Below are 21,651 nucleotides of genomic sequence, written 5' to 3'. Positions count from 1 at the left end.
TAAAAGTAATTAGGAGGAGTGGCTAGTGTCAGGGATATGTAGGCGTCACTAAGAAGCAGGGCTGGTACGGCAGCTAAACTCGGAAGATATTTACATAGCTGTTATACTGTAGGTCTTAAATACTGTTCCCTAGGGCTACCACAACAAAGTACCATAAATGAGTAACTTAAAACAACATAAAGTATTGCCTCACAGTTCTGGAGGCTAAAAGTCTGAAATCAAGGTGTCAGCAAGGCCATGCTCCCTCTGAAGCCTGTAGGGAAGAATTACTTGCCTTCTGGTGTTTGCCAGCAATCCTTGCTGTTCCTTGGCTTGTAGATGCATCACTTCAATATCTCTTTCCATCACCTCATGGCATTATCCTCCCCGTCTCTCTGTCCAAATTTCCTCTTCCAATAAGAACATTAGTCACCATACTCTAGTATGACCTCATCTTAACTAATTATATCTGCAACAAGCCTATTTCCAAATAAGGTGACATTCTGAGGTAGTGGGGGATTAGGACTTCATCATATCTTTTGGGGGGGGGGACACAATTCAACCCATAACAGATATGTATGACATCGCTTAGGAAACTGGGTGGAGAAAAGGATGAGAAAGTGAAAGGAACAGAGGTTGCAAACTCTGTGGAATGCCTGCTTGTAGAGAGCCGAAGAGGGAAAATAAAGAGGCAGAGAGAAGACAGCAAGCCCTCTGTTCTTTCACAGTTGATTTACCCAATTTCCACTGTGCGTTTCTTGGTTTACGCTATTTCACATTTCTGGAATTCTTCTCCAAACTTCTTAATGCCTATGAAAATCCTCCAATTCTTTCCAGGCCTATATCAAATATACCACTTGCATTAACACTTCTCTTGCTAGCCTTACCTGATGAAATAACTCTGTTCTCTGAAGCCCTCCAGCAGGTTTTATCTACTATTCTTTTGACTTCTTGCCATGTTCTATCATTTAACAGACGTGTGCCCACATGACTGCAGACATGGGAGTTATAGCAACAAACAGGGCAGACCGAACCAGAAATCAGCGCTCACTGAGCTTCCATCCGAGTTTGGGCAGGAATATTTGAAGGTGGCACCTGCTGCAGACAGATAATAATCAACCAAATGAATAAATCTGAAAGTTCATTAAGGGTTTAAGGGCCTTAAAGGAAAATAAGAAAGGTATTTAAAAAAAAAAAAAAAAAACAGAGGCAAAGGTTTGTAGGGTTATTTTTGGTGGGGTAATCAGGGGAGGTAAAAAGGGAACCATATATACTAAGGTCCTGAGAAAGGAATGTGTGTCATGTGTTGGGAGAAGAGAAAGATGGCCATCGTGGCTGGATTACAGTGATGGGGAGAGAAGGAAGCAGGAATACGACCATGCAGAGTATTTTAAGACATAGAAAGGAATCTGGACTTTAAGTGCAGTGAGAGTTTAAGTTTAAGACCATATGACCTGATTAATGTATCTAAAAGACCTCTCCTGCTGTCACTTGGAGACTAGACTGCAGAGGAGCAAGTAGGGAAATGTGGAGACAAAAGACTTAGTATTTTGGGGTGCACGTACTGCCAGGATCAACTCTGAGATGTATCTCTGAAATGACTCTAGAGGTAAGACAGTTCTATAACGAGAGAGCGGCAGCCTCCACTTCTACCCCATCCTCTGGCCTTTTCTAGACAGGGGCGCAATGGTCAAGACAGAAGGCGACTGGAAATGGGAAACTTAGCATAAAAACTAACCCGTCTTGGGCAAACAAGAGTGAATTCCTAAGCACAAAAGAACTAAGTTCTCTTTTCACAGACCAGCTGAACGGGCCTGAGGTTCTTTAGAAAGTCAGTCTCTGCTTCCCCTGGCAGCTGCTGAAGGAGCTATCCAGGGTGCTGGACTCTCACCCTGAAGCTTTCTAGGGCCTGGTGGGTAAGGACATCAGTTATCCTTGTCGGACCTAAGACCCCCACTGTGCTGGACCATAAGCAGACTCCACCCTAATACCCTGTCCTTCTGGCCTTAGCTAACCTTTAAGTCAACATGGGCCTGGGCCATATCTGTTAAGCACGGTGTTAAATATCTTCCACAGATGCCTTCGAAAGAAAATAGAAAGTGGCAGTGCCGCTAGGGGTGTACAGATAGGTTTGAGCCTCCACTGTACCTCATGACCATTTATAGTATAAGACCGTAATATGATCTTTATAATATTTATTTGTAATATAATGACCAAGCTGCGAGCTCCATGGAGTCCTTTTCCTTGGAATAATGTTCAAAGGTAGTACTTGGCTGCGGAACCTATAACCAAATCTCCTTATGTAACTCATCCAAGAGTCTCTGCCTACAACACATCTTAAGGAACACTGCTCCTCTACCTACAGTGATTAATAAATTCACAGAATATCCAATTTCACCCATCTCCTTTAAATCGTGTCCTTGACTTCACTTTAAAAAAAAAAAGTATGTTCAACTGGAGGCCATTATTCAATTTCTTGAGTAATCAAGTTCATACACTAGGCAGGGGATGAAAATCTGTATGCTTTCAAGTCAAACACTTTACCTCTTCAACTAAACACTTAGAGCACTAGAGTAATCTGATGGACACTCATTTCTAGCTCTCTTCTTAAGCAACAAGAAAAACAGGAAGAGCTACAGCATCTTCAGAGCTTTCTACCTGCAGCACGTCAGACCCTTCACTGTCCTTAAATAGGCTTGAGGGGCAGCGTGATTTATAAAGAGTCACAGAAGTTCAGTAAAACTTTTTAGTTCCAAGCTATCAAGACTATGATGAGAAAGACTCTATTGCTCTGCTGTTTTCCTTTTATAGACGCAAACAAATCAAATAGATGGAAACGCCATTAAAGTCAAAAGGAAATAAATTACTTTGTTTTTACACGGTCTAAGAAGAAATATATGGCCCAGGAATGTCTTAGATGGTGTATTAATTTTGTTAATTTTTATTCACAGAACTCCCCAAACTCTGCCTTACCTCCTGGGCTTTACCCAAATACTCAGTCCCATTTTCATATGACTGAACACTCAACCTGCCCTTTTTCATTCTGCTCACTTGCAAAATTCTCCGGACAATTTTAAATCAGGAAACTTTCTCTGAGAGCCTGACTCAAGCCCCACCAGGAATAAGTGAAGTCTGGACTCCTGTAAAATCTGCACTCACCCTCATCTTGGTACTTATCACACTGTAATTTAATTGCTGGTTTATTTGTCCACCTCTCCTACTACCTTTAAGCTCTATGGGGGTAAGGACTATGTCTTTACTGTAATTGTATCTCCAGGACCTCACACAGTGCTTTGCTTAGTGGAGGCATTCAATGAACAAATCAATAAATTAGTGAACTTTATAATTTTTAAGGTTCCTCTCTATCTTTAAAAGTTAATAACTCTGCCTTGTTTCCAGGCTTCCTGCAGAACTTTGGACTCAATAGTCATCTCATTTAAGAAACCTTCTGTAAATGTCTTCATACCATGATAAGTAAGAAGTTTCTGAAGCCACGTAGAAATTGCATTTGTAAGCAGCTTACATGTACAACTTTAGGTAGTATAATGAAATCCTACTATTTAGTCTGTACGAACAAGTTAGATATCAGATACGTACTGTAACTATCAAAGAGTAAGCAAACATTTTTTTGAATATTTGAACTTGAGATAAAGCCATACCAACAAAATATTTCTTTTTATACACTTACATTTACTTCATTTAATTTTTATAAGTATTTTTTCCTGTGTTTTCTGTTCCAATGCCTTAACGCCTAGAGACAATACTAAGTTCAATGTGGTGTCACATAGCACACTCCTAAATGCTGAACACACGTGAAGAAAATAATTTGTGAAAATATTGTCATTGTTCCTTGGACGAAGATAGTTTCTACCTTCAATCTCAGTCTTTTTACATTTATAACTGACAATATCTTCTCTTCTTATATTCATCTATTGTCTTCCCTATCTGTATCATAGCACAGCACTTTATACTAACTTACTCTCTAATCCTATCATGAGAACGTGTACCTTTGCCTCTCCAAATAAATTTCCCAAACAAATTCTAAATTTTGTGGGATTATGGATTACTTCTTACACATATTTTTATTTCCCTCAGACTATCTAGCACAGGTACAGAGTGAGTTCTCAATAAACATGAAAGACAAAACGTTAGATTTGGAAACCATCGATTCTCTTGTACATTAAATCGGGAGTCAGCAAATTACGGCCCACAGGCCAGTCCTGGTCAGTTACCTGTTTGTGTATGTAAAGTTTTATTGGCACACACCCATTTATTTACACAGTACCTATGGCTCCTTGCAGGCCACAATGCCAGAGTGAGGAGCTGTCACAGAGACTGCATGGCCTGCAAAGCCTAGCTAGTTACTCTCTGGTCCTTTGCAGAAAAACTGCTGACCCCTGCTCTAAATCATTTTTACAGATGAGGGAACTCAGTCTCAGATAAATGACTTGTCCAAGTTTGTGGCTGAACCTACCCACTAAATCTACCTCTGTCAGATGATTTTTCCATACCAGATTAAATGCTTGATAAAAATAATGGTATCTTAGATTATATAAAACTAAATGAAAAGAAGAATCACAAGTGAAGATGGCGGTCAAAAGACCTTTAAGGGCTCATACTAACTTAAACCAAAACACAAATATCACTTTTCTAAATTAGGATAGCATTAATATCTGCTAGTAAAATTAAATAATCTGTGTTGGTATGTATCTATATACAAAAATCCACTATCATATAATATAAATTTTATTAAAATTCTAATAAAAAAGTCCCAGTCTTACAATAGATTTCTAAAAGATGGTGAAAGTAATAGTTGTCAAAAAAAAGTGCTTTTAAAATGGACCAAGTTGACCTCACATGCTACTCTATTAAGATATGAATAGCCTTTTAAAAAATCCATCCACTGGCAATGAAAGGAAAAACGAAGAGTGTGTATCGTCCCCAAGCTTTCACCCCACATCAGGGCAGTGAAGAGCTACAGCAAAAAGTCCATGAGCATAGTGATTCATTCTCTATCCAAAAGTGTCTGCAATCAGTACCTACTAATTTAGTAGACTCTGGTTTTCAACAAGTTACTTCAGTCTCAATTTCCATAGAGGGAATCACACAAAAACTCCATCAGAAATATTCTTAGTATTTATATACTAAACTTTGTTTAAGCTGAAAAGATAAAGGAATAAGAACAGAGAAAAATGGTCCAGTATTAAAACAAAAGGTTAATCCAGCTAGTTTGAACTGCTGTCAGATCTCTGTTTTTGTCAAAGGATCTTTAGCATAGATATTTTAGGTAGTAAAAACGATTGTTTCTCCCAGTATATCCTATATAGACAGTATAGCAACAATATAGACACTCCTGGAGTAGAAATGAAATGTAGCTGGCAGTCTATCAGAGAAACTGTACTTGGAAAACTGTATAAAAGAAAAGGATTGAAGCAGACATTGCAAATGACATGAATGAAGTCTTACGGGTGTATGCTTAATAACTGCTTGATACAGATAATACATCCCTTATTACAAGTCACCAGCCATTGAATCTTCTCAGTTTAGCAAAAGGTCATGTCATCCATTGAGACAACAAAGAGATGGAAGAAGAGCAAGAGAAGAACGAGTTAAATTAGAATTGGTCTGGAGCAAAGATCAGAATGCTTATCTGCGCAAAGCTAAGCTGGAGAAATAATTATATATGGATAATTAATATCACACTACATCACAACAGCCTAGTTGCCTACAACACATAAATATCCACCTGCCATCCCCCAATCATGACATGGACAACATCTCAGAGACACAGCTACTGAAATCCTCTTCCTCTAGAGTTGCTCAAGACTGCTGGGATCTTGCCAAATGGAGGAAGCACAATGACTCAGCCACAACTACCCTGACATTTGCCAATCCCTTCTCCTGGGATCTCGTCTCTTCTCCGTGTTTCTACCATAGATACTAGTGGACCTACTAGGTATTAGTGTTTTGTACAAATGGCTGATCACATGCCTTCCTCTGTTGCTTCCCCTCTTAGGATTAAAAAATGGGATAAGTTGTTGGCAACACACTATTACCTTGAATACTTCTCTTGAAGAAGGCCTTACAGCCCTCGCAAGACCAAACTCCATAATGGTAGCCTGAGGCATAGTCACTGCACACTGCACAGTAGCGAGTCTCCTTGGCAGATTCCATGGCCATGCTTCCCTTGTCACTGGTGCTGGCCAATCTCTCTCTGCCACCCTGGCGCCGATTATCTGAATTTGGCCTGGGGAAAAAAATAGGAGAAAAAAAACAAAAAAACAAAACAAAAAAAAAAACAGTGAATCCATTAACATTAGAAAAGCAAAACATGCACTCTCCTCTAAAGAATAAGAGGCTTGGAAGATGTAGCAGATCCACTTTATTCTGACATTTTGAAATAATGAATCATAATGTAAGCTAATCTTCATTACCTCTTGCCGTCTGTCGTTAACCTTGAGGGGAAATTGTTTATTGCAAACTTTCTTAAAAAATGGACTTCCTACACCAGAATATATTATCCAGAAAATGACAAAATGAAATTAGCTGGTTTCTCATAGACTTAATCATTTTTTTAGGGATTCTCAATTAACCCAGAACCATTAGAGACCAATGCTCATTCCAATTCTAGACCACACTAAGGGCCTTTAGAAAATGGAGACAAAGCATAAAACAGCTGGAACATTTGAAAGTCAGATGAACTGATGAACAACATAGAACATGTATAGAAAGATAATTCAAATTTTTACATCGTTGTTACAAGGTAACCCCGGGTATCAGTTGCTATGACTTGACTGTAATTTGAGGATAGTAGTCAATATCCAATATTCCTCTTCAAGAACATGTAGAATGAGAAGAACAGAGGAACACAAATGATTACACCAACCCTGAAAATTTTCAGGGAGGAAGCGTATCTCAGAAAAGAAACTGAGAAGGCACAGTCAGAAAGTTCTAGGAGAACCAAGGAAACGGGGAAGCAAAAAAGTTTAAAGAAGTAGAAAGCTTTAAGAAGGAGAGTGTGACCAATCGTGTCAAAGGAGCAGAAAAGTCCAATAAAACCAGGACTGATAAAATGAAGTTGGATTTGACAAGGAGGACACTTAGCAAGGAGTTTCAGTAGAGGGTACAAGCCAGTCCAGTGGGTGGAGAGTGGATGGAACATAAGGAAATGACAATGGGTGAAGGCCATTCCTCTGAGAACTTGGACGTGAACGGGAAGAGAAAGAGATAGGGTTGTCACTAAAGAATATAAAGACAAAAAGGTGTGTTTTGAATGGAAGGGGCCTGAGAAGGCCTCATGGAGACTGAAGGGAATGGGCCAGTAGGGAGGGAATGGTGGAAGGTACAGAGAAGGGAAAACAGAACAAAGTCAAGAAGGAAAGTAAAGCAGCTGGGATTAAATACACAGGTAGAAGGAACAGCTTCACTGAAGACACCTTGAAGAAGACAGGGAGCAAAGAGGTAAGGAAAGGAGTAGATGAGACTAAGTTTGCATGTCTCATCTAACCACATATAGGAGCAGAAATGACATTGACCCAGGATTTGCTAGGCATGTGCAACAGGATAAAGGTGGTATGAGAGAATTGGGGAGTATATATCCAGAGCCCAGCACAGCGCCTGGAATGTAGTTGGCACTCAATAATACCTTGAAACGAATGGAGTGTTCCAGGGTACATAAGGGGGGAAAGAAAGAAGTAGAAAAATATTGGAAGGGAAGATGGAATGAAGCCTATGACATTTAAAAACAAAAACAAAATAAGATGAGGAAAAGTGAATTGAAGATAGAGCTGCCAGGGTCTCTCGGTTAAGGAAGCTCATGCTTCTTGCTTTCCACTCCCCGCCCAAATAACCAGACCACCCTGACTGTCACCACTCCTCCCCTTCACAAGCCTGCCTTTCCTTTTAGCTCAAATTGTACAACCCTTCCCTGCCCTTCTCACTCATTAACGTCGCCCACAATTTTGCGGCAGTGGCTCTCAAACTACATTTGCCGCAATATTCACAAAATAAGGAGCTCCTTGGGTTGAGTGCGTCTGACTTTGCCAGTTTGTTCCATTCTAAATGACTTAGCTCTTAGGTTGGCAGCCGTAAACAGGAGATCTTTATTTTTTTAATGTCCTTAGAGAGAGCTGCCTCACAGCATTCAGTTCTAGTTCATATTCTGTTACCCATCTCCTTCCATTTCGTCACCATGCCGTCAACGCCCCCCCATAACCTCAAATCTTTCTACTGTTTGTTTACTAATGTCTCATGCGCGATTCAAGTCAGCAGGTAGCAGCTGTGAAGATTTCACTACAGAAGCTTAGCACGTGGGGAGGGAAGGGGTGGTGAGCAAGCATGACATTGACAGATCCGATGACTTATAAACATTGGTATTGACCCTCGGGAAGCAGCTCAGCACCTAACACATAGCAAGTGTCCAATACATGTTCGTTGAATGAATGAATGAATGAGTGAGTGAATAGTCTGTGCATGGGCAAAAGTTCCAAGGTGTCAAGTATCCTCCACCCAACCCTGCATAATAAAATACCGTATTTTTTTTAAACTGTGGCAAGGTAAACATAATATAAAATCTGTTACCTTAACTGTTTTTAAGTGTACAGTTCAGTGATAAGTATATTCACACTGTTGTACAACCAATCTCCAGAAATTTTCCATCTCACAAAGCTGAAACTCTTTACCCATTAAACAACAACTCCTCATTTCTTCTTCCCCCCAGCCCCTGGCAAACACCATTCTACTTTCTGTCTCCGTGCATTGGTACTCTGGATACTTCATATAAGTAGAATCATATAGTTTTTGTCTTTTTTTTGTTTATTTCACTTAGCATCATCCATGCATGAATTCCTCTCTTATCAGCCACTCTTAATCCCCACACGCTGGAAATAACATATCCCTGTTCTGAACTCGATAGCAGGTTTTTCTTTACTTCTCTTCTGCTACTTACTACATTATCCCTCCTTCAATTGTACATTCTCGTCTTCACTGCTGTCCAGTAAGTTCCCTGTGTCTTGTCTTTGGAACGCTGAGCGTTTATAGCACAGAGCCTCTTCCAGAATAGGAACTCAATAAATATTGATATCAAACAAATTAATCAATGACTGAGTCAATAATATAACAATTTTCAAAACAATATAAATAGGATATGCAAATACTGATTTTAAGAATATGGGTAAAAGATGTAAGAGCTAAAGCCCATTTTCCCCAGATCTAGCAGCGTTGCATGCCGTCGGCAAAATGCCTTTCATCCACACTTTAGCTTTGAGATGGCGCTGGAATACTGAAAGTCTACTGTAGACATAGGGCATAAAATCAGAAAGCTTCCGAGAAGAGAGGGGAAATTACACAGGCCATGTTTCCTCTCCATAAAGCAACGTTTTTATCCAGATGGGAAGTTCACATATATAACACTGTCAGTAATCATTTTGGCTCAGCCCTGCTCGATGAAGACTCCCAGACCAGGGTTGCATCAAAACGAATATAATATAGATCAAGCGAAAAGGCAAGTGAGATCATCTCATGGGTTGCAAAGCCCTGCGGCACCTTGATATGCGACGCTCAAGGCTGTCTTGAGAGTCAAGCCAAGCTCACTTGGCACAGCTGCATCCAGATAGAGATCCCCGTCCTCAGGATGCAGACTCACTTGGCCCCATTATCTGCAGTGGAAAGGATCAGAGAGGGAAGTGCCCATGTCTGGACTCAGACCAACACACAAGGGTGACTCAGGCACCAACCCAAGTTTAGACCAGTCCCCAGGGATAAGCCTACTTACAGGTCCCGGACTCACCTCTTCCAGCTGTCCTCTCTGCCTGGCCTTGCCCGACTGCAGCTGTCATAGACCCGGAACCTTTAGCCTCACACCTCTCTAGTAGGAAGTGCTTACATTACATTTAGGGCAATCTTTCTTCCTCTCCCTCTGCCTCAGAGGCCCTTTGGCTTCTCCTTATTTCCACAGGACCAACGTTAACTACTCTCATTAACTACTTTTCATGTTCTAAATGTCTTCAGGTTCTGCCTTCCTAATAAGAGGCTTTGGATAAAAGCCTTTTTATCCATTTGGATAAAAATGCCCTCCCCCTTTATCCTATGTGAAGATTTAACTAACTCTTTTGCCAAATTGCTAAAACGTCTCCCTTTTTGTAAAACTTGTCTCCTATTCTCACTAAATTGTCACCAAATTTAGTGAGTTTCTCATCCTGGACACTTCCTCATAAGACATAGATAAGAAGTTGACTAGTCTATTAGGCTACGTATTAAGAGATTAGATGTCCTTTAGCCCTACAGATACTTTAAAAGATTCTCTGAGAAGAAGTAGGGCAGAAGCTTGAATGAGACATGGAGGGATGCTCTGCATCAGTGACTTAACACATTGCAACTTTGAGGCACACAAGTGACTAAGGAATGGAGTAAAGTAATGGCAGGAAAAAGAATGGCAGAAGCTGGAGAGCATCAAATAACAAAAGACACCACCACTGCACCTATGGAAACTAGAAACTCAACTGATTAGATTTAGTTCCATTTTCATTACACCAGTTTGACAACTAAATATTTCCAAATGGATGCCCCACTGATACTACATATTCAATATGATTAAGAGAGATGTCAGAAGGCATTCATATTGAGGTCAGAGAGTGGACTCTCTTGGTCCAAGTAAAAACAGAGCCCATTAAAAAGTATTTGCCAGGAAGATTTTCATTAATCAAAGGAAAAGTTTGAAGCTCAATGTAACCAAATACTCTTGTTTTTCCAACCACAAATCATGGTACCAGCCATCCAAAAGCACTATTCCCCTGATAAGCCAAGCATTTAAAAATTTTTTTAGAGCCTTGGTTTCTAAAGGAAATATTTTTTGCGAAGTTAAAAGAATCAACAAATATGCACTCCCTAGAAATGTGGGGGTAATTAAATGCTAGTGGAACAACTTCATGATGTTCCCTCACCAATCAAATCCCCGAAGTTGTGAGCAGTCAAAGCTCCCTGAACTTTCGTTTCATGGCATTTACCATAATTTCCAGTCCCATGTTTGAGGCGTTATTGACAAATATATGTTCCCTGTGGTAAACAGTAAATTCCATGAAGGCAGGGACCCTGTCTCATTTGCTCCCAATTTTAACTGACACACAGTAGTAGGTCATTAATAAATATTTGCTAAATGTACCTCCTACATCTAAGCCATCATCAAATTCAGTCCATCATTTCTTCAAAACACAATGCCTATCCTTCTTTGCATCCCTGGTTTTCCTCATTCTCGTATAAGAGACCAATACTCCATGTCTGAATGACTAGAATTAAAGTTCTGTCTCCCATCATTCCTCAAACTCATCCTGCCAACCACTGCCAAAAGAATCATCATAAAAGACAACATTCATCTCTCAATAACTTCTCATTGCCTATACCCGGGGATCATTACCTTTTCGATGGGTCATGGACTTGTTTGACGATACAATGAAAATGCTGAAACTGTCTAGAAAACACATAAACACACTTTCAAACTTCTGCCTATAATCTTAGGGGAGTCATAAATCAGGAAAACTCAAGTTAAAAAATCATCATCAAATAAAATTAAGCCCAAGTGCTTGAACTCCCTGCTCCAATCAGAACTGGTCTCTTTGTAGCTCCCTGAGCAAAATTTTATCAAATCCACCTCTGAGAAATTGCTCACACTATGCTCCCCACTTAGTCACCACCTCCCGTCACCTCAGCTGTCAGATAAAACCATGCTTCGTTTCCCATATTCCATAAGGCTTATCCTACATATTCCAACTCACACTGGTTCAGCTTTAAATTCTTACAGCAGGTAAAGTCTTCACCACTTCTCTGGACACCCACTCAGATCTCACTGGCCATTACTCCACCTCTATTTCCTCTGCAGGATTTTCTTCCCCCACCAGGCTCCTAAATGTCAATGTTCCTTGAGGTTCTGCCCCCAGCCCTCGTCTGCCTCAGCTGACAGCTCTTTGTGGGAATCTCAGCCATGTGTGTGACCACGAGAAACTGCCGTCCCATACTCCTCTCCTGGACAGCAGACCTAGATGCTAATTACCCACTCTGCAGCTCCTCTTGAATGACCCTAAGAAACTTCAACCTTAATGCACACAAAACTAAACTCAGGATCTTTCCCTAAAAGCCTGTTCTTACTCCTGCATTCCCATTTTTGGCCCTGTGGCCCATTGATCCCCCTGAGGCATGCAAGCATGCCGCTCCCCCTGCCTGGAACACCCTTCCTCACCCACTGGATAACTCCTATTTATCCTCCAGTTCAAAGTTTGAACTTAACTTCCTCCAGGGAGCTTTGCTGACCTCCATGAGCTAGGTTAGATGTACCCTGAACTCCCCCTACCGTAGGAGAGGCCTTTACTCCCTATGATATTATGATTTATAATAAGAAATATATATTTGGTCTTCATCCCCATTCCTTGCACAGAGTTCCTAAAACCCTTGGAATTTCCTAAGTGATGAAAGCAACAAAGATATCTCTTGTTATGTTAACAAAGTGACTTTTGGACCCCATCTAGGGAGGAGGGTTGGTTGCCAGGGGAACCAGCCAAGCATTGAGGGTTGGAACTTTCAGTTCCACCTCCTGATATGGGGGGATAGGGGACAGGATGGAGGCTGAATCAATCACCAATGGCCAGTGATTTAATCAATCGTGCCTAGGTAACGAAGCCTCCATAAAAACCCAAAAGGAAGGGGCTGGAGAGCTTCTGGGTGGGTGAACACACAGAGGTATGGAGAGAGGGGTACACCTGGAGAGGGCATGGAAGCTTTGCACCCCCTCCCCATACCTTGCTCTATGCATCTCTTCCATCTGGCTGTGATCTAGTAAGTCAAATGTTTATAATAAACGAGTAATCTAGTAAGCAAAATGTTTCCCTGAGTTCTGCGGGTCATTCTAGAAAATTAATCAAACCCAAGCAGAGGCTCATGGGAAACTTGGATTTAAAGCCAGTTGGTCAGAAGCACAGATGATGACTGGGCCTTGCGATCAGCATCTGAAGTGAAGGGCAGTCTCGTGAGACTAAGCACTTAACCTATGGGATCAGATACCATCTCCAGGGAGCAAGTGTCAAGATTGAGTTCATCGCTTGGTGGCGTGTTAAAACACACACACACAGAATGCAGTCAGAATCATACTTCGCTATTCAAAACCCTCATGGCTTCCCACCACACTGAGAATAAAATTCAAAGGCCCAGCGCCATCTGTTCCCTGGCTGTCACTCTCACCTGGACTCTTCGCACTGCTTCCCTCACTCACCGAGTTTCAAGCGCTGAAGTCGCTGCTGCGCCACCAAGGCCAAGTGCGTCCAGGTCTCAGCGCTCTTCTCCTGACTTGTTTCCTCCCTCCACTCAGGGTTTCTCATCTTCTCAGGGAGCCTTTCCTGACCTCTCTAAAGTAGCTTCCCAATTACTGTTCACCCTCTTATATTGGTTTGGTTTTTCTTTATAGCGCTTAATGGCTACCCAACGTCAAACCAAATGTTAACGTTTATTTACTGTGTGTCTTCCCCAAATGTAAGTTTCCTTTCCCCAAAACCTTCGAGAGAGCCTAGCAGAGAAATAATCGTTGAATGAACAAGTACATAAATAAATGATTGAAGCCACGGACCCACATTTGGTTGTGTTCTGTTTAATTATCTATCCTTCCCCATACACTGTAACCTCCACCATGGCAGGGACTGCGGCTACCTTACTCACCGTGGTCTCTCAGCTCATGCCCAGCACAGTCTGACACACAGGTAAGTGATTAAGAAACATCTGCCATCTGAAGGAAGGTACAGACGTGGTGAGTCTTCTTGAAAGTCTTCCCAACTCACCTGTAACTCCCACATCACAACCCTGTCCGCCACACCTCAGCAAGAGCGAGACAAGATGGACATGAAATCCTTTATGTCTCTTCAACATCTATCATAAGGCTTCTGAATCTTCTTCTTCTGGGTGGACCCCAGGAAAATACCCTTATTTACAGAAACACAGATTTTGCTTATAATCTTTGGGTGTTCACAGGCCCCCTGAAGTCCATGAATGGTCTCCTTAAAAGACTTCAGACTAAGAGCACCCACTGCAGGTCTATGGGTGAAATGCAGGCTCTTTGGTATTGACAATGATGACTTGGCCACTGTCCAGTCTCCAGCTCCATCCCTCCCTGTCAGGGTTAATTTTAAGTGTCTCACTTCCCCAACCTGGCTAGCACATGTCTGGGCCTTTGTCCACACTGCTTCCTATCTTGGCCAAAAAGCAAAAATCTCCTGAGTGAAAATGGCCCCTTCTCAGGTAGCAACCACTGAATTTCTCAATAGAATCAACATGTGCTCCTAGAGTATCACATATATAACTATTCCGAAATCCTCATCATCGTATGTGTTCACTGTGAGTCTCCAGGAAAGAGATCCTATTAGTGTCACCTTTGCTTCCCAGTTTCCAGCACAGTAATGACAACTAGTAAGCGTCTGACAGTTGACTGTGGAATGAGTAAGATTATATGCTCCATATTGTATGTCGTGCCTGCCCAACCAGGCTGTAAGCTTTTCACCAGTATGGAAACTATATTCTAAGTATTTTCTATCACCCCCCGAAGCACCTAGTACGGTACTTTGCACACAGAAAGTACCCAATAAATACTTACTGGATAAATTAATCAGTAAAGAATTAAGAACAACTTTGCAAGAGACACAGCTGAATCTGTTGCAATACCAGAACGCTGTATCAAGATAACAAGAAGCCAGTTATTGATGCCTGTGTGTGTACCAACATACAAATCAATTGGAATGTGGTTTCTTGTGTATCTCCTGCTTTAAATATCAACAGGGATGGGCATAAGCTAGAGGTGGTTCGTGCCTTTGGCCAGAACCTACCTATGGGTTTTTCTACTCTATGCAACTTTGTACTTGGATTTTAATATGACCTTTATTTTTTTTCCACGGAAGTACAGAAATGTTCTTAAAAAGAATAAAGTTGACATAAAATGGTAGAGTCTAGAGAGGGAAAATTCTGAATCTCATTTTTAGAAAAGCTAGAGTTAAATAAGTCCTGGGCCACACTTGGGAAGCCCAGTAAAACAGGTGGTAGTTATGTTCTGCAGTAGGCAAGTTAAAAATTATTTTCTGGATAACAAATATAGGTCCTTTCAACTTGGTTGGAAATTAAAGACTCCAGCTCATTTATACTGCTTACCTGAAAACTTACTCTGTCTCTCATCTCATATTACCCACTTAATGAGTATAATTTTTATTTGTATTTGTTGTATCTTCTGGTTAATAAACAGAGGCAGATAATGTTCTTCCCTAAAAGGTACAAAAGAAAACCTCTTCCAAAAAATGACTGGTGATAAATGCAGCTCACTTCGATTCCATGAAATTATCTAGGGAGAGAGTTATGGTTGCTATTTCAGCTTCTGCCCAAAGTTCACACCACACCCTGGACTTCTGGAAAACCCAGCATGACCCTTGGTCTAGCAGCTGGAGGAGTAGGCAAGCAAATTTTCGCACAAAATTGATAGTTGTGGCAGGCATTATTTTAAGTGCTTTACATGGAATTAAATCATTTAACCCTCAAAACTACCCCAAGCAGTACTATTATAACTGGTTGTTTTAAACATGAGGTAACCACGGTCCAGAGAGATTAGCTAACTCACCCAAGTCATCCAATCAGGAAAGGATGGCGTCAAGGACCCAGGCAGTCTGATCCCAGAGCCCAGGCTCCCCAAAGAGAAGAGAGTCCTTGGGAACTGCACCCCAACTCATCACAAGGCAAGGGCAGAGTATGTCACAACTGGGAACAAAATCATTACCTCAGATCTCATTCCTAAACTCATAAATAGTAATCCTGTTAGAAATTGTCTGTAATTATTTATTACAAGGCCAATAATACTTTAAGGGAAAATGCTAATTCAATTTCTAGTGCAAAGGTTAAGAACTCTGTTATGTTCCATGAAAACAGAGATAATGGAGCTGACAGTCATACAGAAGAACGCGTTGATGAAAGTTTGAATATCTCCTAAAAAACCATTTCAGAAAATGCCTATTTTAACTCATCAACAAATAGAAAATAATATGTCATTAGTGCTTATATACAAGAGTCCTGAAATTCTTTATACACAAAGAACGTTAGCATTTGCCAGTCAAAACTTAAGTCTCTGTGAAATGTCAAGAGGTTTTCCCACTCACTTAAAAAAATATCTTCACCCCCAAATACAAGCAAGTGTTGATTTTCCACACTAATGGGAAACAAGAACAACCTGGCATAAAATTCCCTAAAAACCCATTTAGCCAATATCTTTTTATCTTTTATCAGTTACTAATGTGTAACCAAGCGACCTGATTGGAGTTTCACCACCTCTCCTTCCTCTACTCTCACCAACCAGTTGCAAGTGCTAATGAACGGTGAGGATAAGAAGCCCAAAGCAAGATGCAAGACGTGGGGCATATGGGTGACACAAAGGAGCTAAGTCAGGAAAGAGCTGTGGTTTGACAGCACACCTTCTTAAAACAAGTCTGACCTGCCGTCTAATTTCCACAGAAAATAGGACACTATATCAGGAGAATAACCATCTACTCACATGCAGAAATATTAAGAAATTCATTCACTCATTCAACAGCACTGGGAAAGTGTCTACTTATTACCAGCCAGGGAGCACCCTAGGACGAAGGACACATGCAAAAGGAGGAAGAACAATAAGGAGAGGAGGGACAGAAGGAAGAGAAGAAGGATAGCTTCTGTCCTAGGAAAGCAGACAACTCAAGGAGGAAGACTTGGGCCTTTGGGAAAAGGCACTTCAGGTACAGAACCCCAAAATAGCAAACACAATCCTGCTCTAACACTGGCCCCTGGTCTGCTTTTGAGTGTGATCCATAAATCATCCCATAAATCATAAATTGATGATCCCATCCAAGACACAGGGACAATATATCATCACATAAAAAGACCATACAAACATGTCTAGAATTGCAAATGGAAATTTTTACTTAAAAAAATTCTTTGGGAATCTGTACGTCATTAGGGATAGCTTCACTGCAAATGTAATAAACTTCAACGAGGGAGGCAGGGTATTGTGGTGGAAAAATTCTACACTGAGTCAGAACTCCTGGGTTCTAGATAAAAAGCTGCCAATAACAGCTGCATGGCTTAAGCAAGTCACCAATCTCTTTGGGCCTCAGTTTCTTCTCCATCAAATGAGAATTCTCAACTATGTTTTCTAAATTGCTTTCCAGCCTTTATGCTGGGTGACCATGATTCTGACCCATGCCTCTGACCAACAATAACATCTATAACCAGCTAGAATTTCTTCAGTGGGTCTCGCCAGCGCACAGCCCATTTTTCAAAACTCTTTCTTTCCCAAGAGTAATAAAATGTATAAAAGATGAGCTGGTAAGAGGCCCTAGCACTGCATTTAAGCCTGCTCAGCGCTCAGTCCCATGACCAATCAAAGGGGACAAACACCCATTCCATCAGAAGGAGCTGTCAGTGATGGCCACTGTGTTTCTAACTGCCAAAGTGGCTTGCCCACAGAAATGTCACTTCTCACTAATATGAGGCATGAGAAAACAGGAAGAAAAAAAAAATAGAGGGAAGACAGACAAGAAATAGATAAACAAAGAAACGGGGAGGGGACATACATCTGTATATTTGACATATTCTTAGTTCACTGAGCTCTATTAACAATGATTGAGGTGGGAAGCTGGGTAGAAGAAAATATAGCTGAGATATCAAAGACAAAGGAGACATAATTCATCTATTGAGGCTCTGCTCTGTCAACACGCATGGCTGGAGAGGGTTCCGAAGCAAATGAACGATTCCAGAATAGAAGACAATTTGGATAGGGTTTAAAATGAACAGAGGTTCTTTTGCACAGAACCTTCAATGATAGTAAGGCCAAATTCGTCACCATAATCAGTGACCAGAAATGTTGATACCTCCGGGTAGGTATCAAGAGCTCTCTTACATGCGGAAGTTAGAACTAACCTGCAGAGTTAGCCCTCTTTGATTTTCCAATCCACTCTACGGGAAGCAAGCTCAAAGAGCAACCTATTCTTTTGCTGCTGATGCAACAAAGAAAAAAACATCTTGCTTACTTCTGAGAAGACACAGTAGATTGCTCTGTGGTGTAGCAATGACAATTGCAGATTGTGTCATCCGGAGACACTAGGAGCACAGAGTTGCACACTATGTGGATCTCATGGCGAGATGAGATTGGGTTGGTGTGTGTGAGACACCCTACCAGGGGCAGCGATTCTGGAACTTGCGGGGAGTTTTGGAGTTTTGACATGCTACTGTTACCTCTTTGACTTAGGGTAACATATGCAAAGCGCTCTCTGCAATAGCTCAACTTTCTCCAGACTCATCTCCTGCTGCTCCTTTACCCACCTTCCAGGTACCGCGTACTCCAGCAGCCATCTGTGTGCACTTCCTAACCTGCCATGTCTTCACTCTTCTCGTGCCTTCACTCTTCTCATGGCTTCGCTCTTCTTCTCATGCCTTCGCTCTTCTCATGTCTTCGCTCTTCTCATGCCTTCGCTCATGTTGTTTTGTGCTAAGAATACCCTTGCCCAGCCCCTGTGATCCGGGAGAAATCCTAATCGCATCCTGACTCACTTCTTCCCTCTGCTGTCTCTATACCTTATAGCCATGTTCCCTCTGCCTCCCTGATTGCCACGATGGTTCCACAGGTTCCATGCCCACTAGACTGTGGGAGCCTCATGAACAACATCTAGTAATATATAGGAGGCAGCCAATTAATCTTTTGATTTCATTTAAATTAATTCAATTTAATAACCCACCTGAATTACGTGGAGCTAGCTGCATGACAGCTCTTGGAATAATTAAAAATACCTTGAGAGATTAGTAAATCCATCCTAATATATGTCCAACTGCCAGCCCAAATTTCTTCTAGAGAAGAACAGGTAATAGAGCAAAAGAAATTTCAAGTTTGGGTAAGTCACTCCCCGTTTACCAGGATTTTCTCAACCACCATCTAAGGGACTTTAGAATAAGTCACTTAACATGTGAGTAACTCTGTACCACTTGTCCACAGTTGAAAATAGCAATACCAACATTTTCTCTAGCTGGGGAATTGATGGCGTTGGATAACATTTACAAAAAGAAACTAAAAATCCTGAAGGTAGATGCTGATGCTAATCTTTAAAAACTATTTTGAAATACATACGTAGTAGTGTTCCAATAAATGTATGACACTGAAAAGGAGTTTAATTACTGTCTAATCCTTGACTCCTCTCACATGCTACATCAAAACTCTCAGGAAATCCCAACAGCTTGACCTTCAAAGTATAAATCAATGCAAATTCTTGATACTTATAGAAATATTGTTAACTTTTAAATATGCTAATCATAGTATAGTTGTGCTTTTTTTAAAAAGCAGTCCCCATCCTTCAGACACGCATACAGAAATATGTACAAATAAAATATAATTGCCAAAGCTGGGTGATGAATACATGAAGGGTCGTTATGCTATTGCACGTCTGTCAAGGTTTGCAAACTTTCACAATAAAAACTCAGATCAGGTCATTCCGCCCTTCAAAACCCTCTGTTGGATCTCCCACTCATTCAGGGTAAAAGCCAGCAACCCGACAATGACCTGCAAAGGCCCTGTTCACTCTGACGCCTACACTCCTCTCCGTCCTCCCCTCCAACTTGGTGCTCCACTCTGTCATCCCAGCCTCCCTGTCTCATACACAGAGGGCACACTCCTGTCCCAGGGCCTTTTCACTGCTCTGACCTCGGCCTGAAATACTCTTCACTGAGATATTCTCACGCCCTTCCCTATTTCACACCTTTGCTTAAGTGTTGCCTCCCTAATGGCACCTTTCCTGATGGGTCTGATTTCTTTACTGGTCTGTTCCCAGTGCCTAGCATAGTGCCTGGCATAGAGTAGATGGCCAATAAATATCAGCTGTGGAATGAATGAACGAATGAAAGGGCAACCTGGGTCAGCCATCTAGTGAACCTAGGTGGGGGTCCTACGACATCAACAGGGTGAAGTAAGGGCATGTCAGACAGGCTGCACTGGTGACTCTAAACCAGACTGGCAAACAGTGATTTCAAATACTCCTTGGACCAACGGTCCAGTGTGGTACCCAGCAAGTCAGCAAAGTTAACGCAGCAAAGTTTTCTAGAGGCTAAGTCTCAAGCAGCCAGGAGATCCATCCTCCAGATCCCTGAGCCAGCCCTGCGCTCCACCAAGCAGCTGGCCACCGACACCGACTACCTGATCACATAATGTCCACCCCTGGGCATGCCGCCACCCCACACCCTCCAGAACATCCTGACACTCCTGAAAACCAAACCCGAGGAATACAGACAGGTCACCAAAGGCCTGCGCTGTAGCCTCACCACCGCGAGGGCTGCCACACGGAGTTCAGACTACTGACACCCCCAGACGCCTGGCTGAGAAGAAGGTCAGGGCTGGGCTTCTGAGGTCAGAGCGACTCTCCAGAATGGATCCGTTCTAAAAATCCACCCAGGATCGGACAGAATTTGTTTTTAAAAGACTTGATTCATCTGTATCCTGGAAAAACAGTTGTAAATTAGAGGAATGTTATTTATTAGAGAAGAATTTTCAGATGATTTTTAAAATGATCTGATCTTGAAAGCTGAATTAATAAATACTGTGAAATGAAGAAAAAAAAAGAAAACAGCTGCTCTGCTACACTTTGGACACATCAGTGTCTCAGGCCTCCCAGCACAGGCTGGCATGTTGTAGCCTTTGCATTTGCAGACTTGCCTCTCATTTCTGGACAGCAGCCTCTTGAGATTCCTCCGGTTTCTAGACAGTACCCTCTCATGGTTCTGCCTAGACAGTGCAGTCAGAAGTAATCTGAAATCTCTGAGGAAAAGGGCTCAGATTTCCCAGTCACTACTCCACTTGCTCAGTCTTCTTACAAGACTTGGCCTTGGTCACAGGGAAGTCAATAGTATACATTGTTATTACCCTTATAAGTGGTATTTATGACTTGCTATATTTCGTGCTGAAATACTCTTATATAAAATACTGATTCTTCTGCTGTAGTTCTGCAAGGTATAAGCATGCTATGAAGCAGAAAACAATCAAACCAACCAAACTTCCATTTACTACCCTCCCGTCCCCGGTGCCCTGTTCAAACCTGGCTCACATCCATTTCGGCAAAATCGCTCAGCTGTTAGCCAGTGGCCTCAGTTGCCACCAGCTCAAGCAACAAGTTTCCCAAGCATCTGAGAACCGAGTTCTAACTCTTCCTCCCACCAACCCTCCCTCCAACCCCAGCTATGCCTTGGCATGTGGCTCTGGGAGTTCTTCAATGTCCTTGAGTTAGGACTGGGTAAAAGGAAATGTTTCCAAAGACTTGGGAATTCTCACTCACACTTTGTTCCCCATGGTCTCACCAAAAAGACTTCAGAGGATCTCCCTCTAGAAAACTACACACGTACGGTTATCTGACCTATACTCAGAAGACTGTTGGAGCAATTACTTACCCCACTGACTCCCAGGCAGCTCCGTATTTCACCCCTTAGCCTTGACTTCTTTACAAACCCCCTAGTATCCATGTATTGGAGGTCCCCCACGCCATACACCATCCCTGAAAGCCCGTTTGCAGCCATGCATTGAGGCCCCTCACGCAGCACACCACCTCCCAAGCCACCACAGCCAAGCTCAAGTTCTCCTGTATGGAGTCAGCCACCCCA

General features: G+C 41.8%; 1 protein-coding gene across 1 annotated transcript in view; it reads right to left on the bottom strand.

Annotated features, from left to right (window-relative positions):
- The window catches only part of ESR1 (estrogen receptor 1), a 287,792-nt gene that overhangs the window by 202,704 nt on the left and 63,437 nt on the right, over positions 1 to 21,651 (bottom strand). The window contains exon 4 of the mRNA XM_024747850.1: positions 6,036 to 6,226. Coding sequence (XP_024603618.1) covers positions 6,036 to 6,226 — 191 coding nt within the window. The remainder of the gene's footprint in view (positions 1 to 6,035; positions 6,227 to 21,651) is intronic.

Source organism: Neophocaena asiaeorientalis, unplaced genomic scaffold, assembly GCF_003031525.2.
Source record: "Neophocaena asiaeorientalis asiaeorientalis breed wild unplaced genomic scaffold, Neophocaena_asiaeorientalis_V1.1 scaffold123, whole genome shotgun sequence".
In the NCBI taxonomy this organism is placed as follows: Eukaryota; Metazoa; Chordata; class Mammalia; order Artiodactyla; family Phocoenidae; genus Neophocaena; species Neophocaena asiaeorientalis.
The sequence above is the reverse complement of the archived record's forward strand: the minus strand, read 5'-3'. Positions and strand labels throughout refer to the sequence as shown.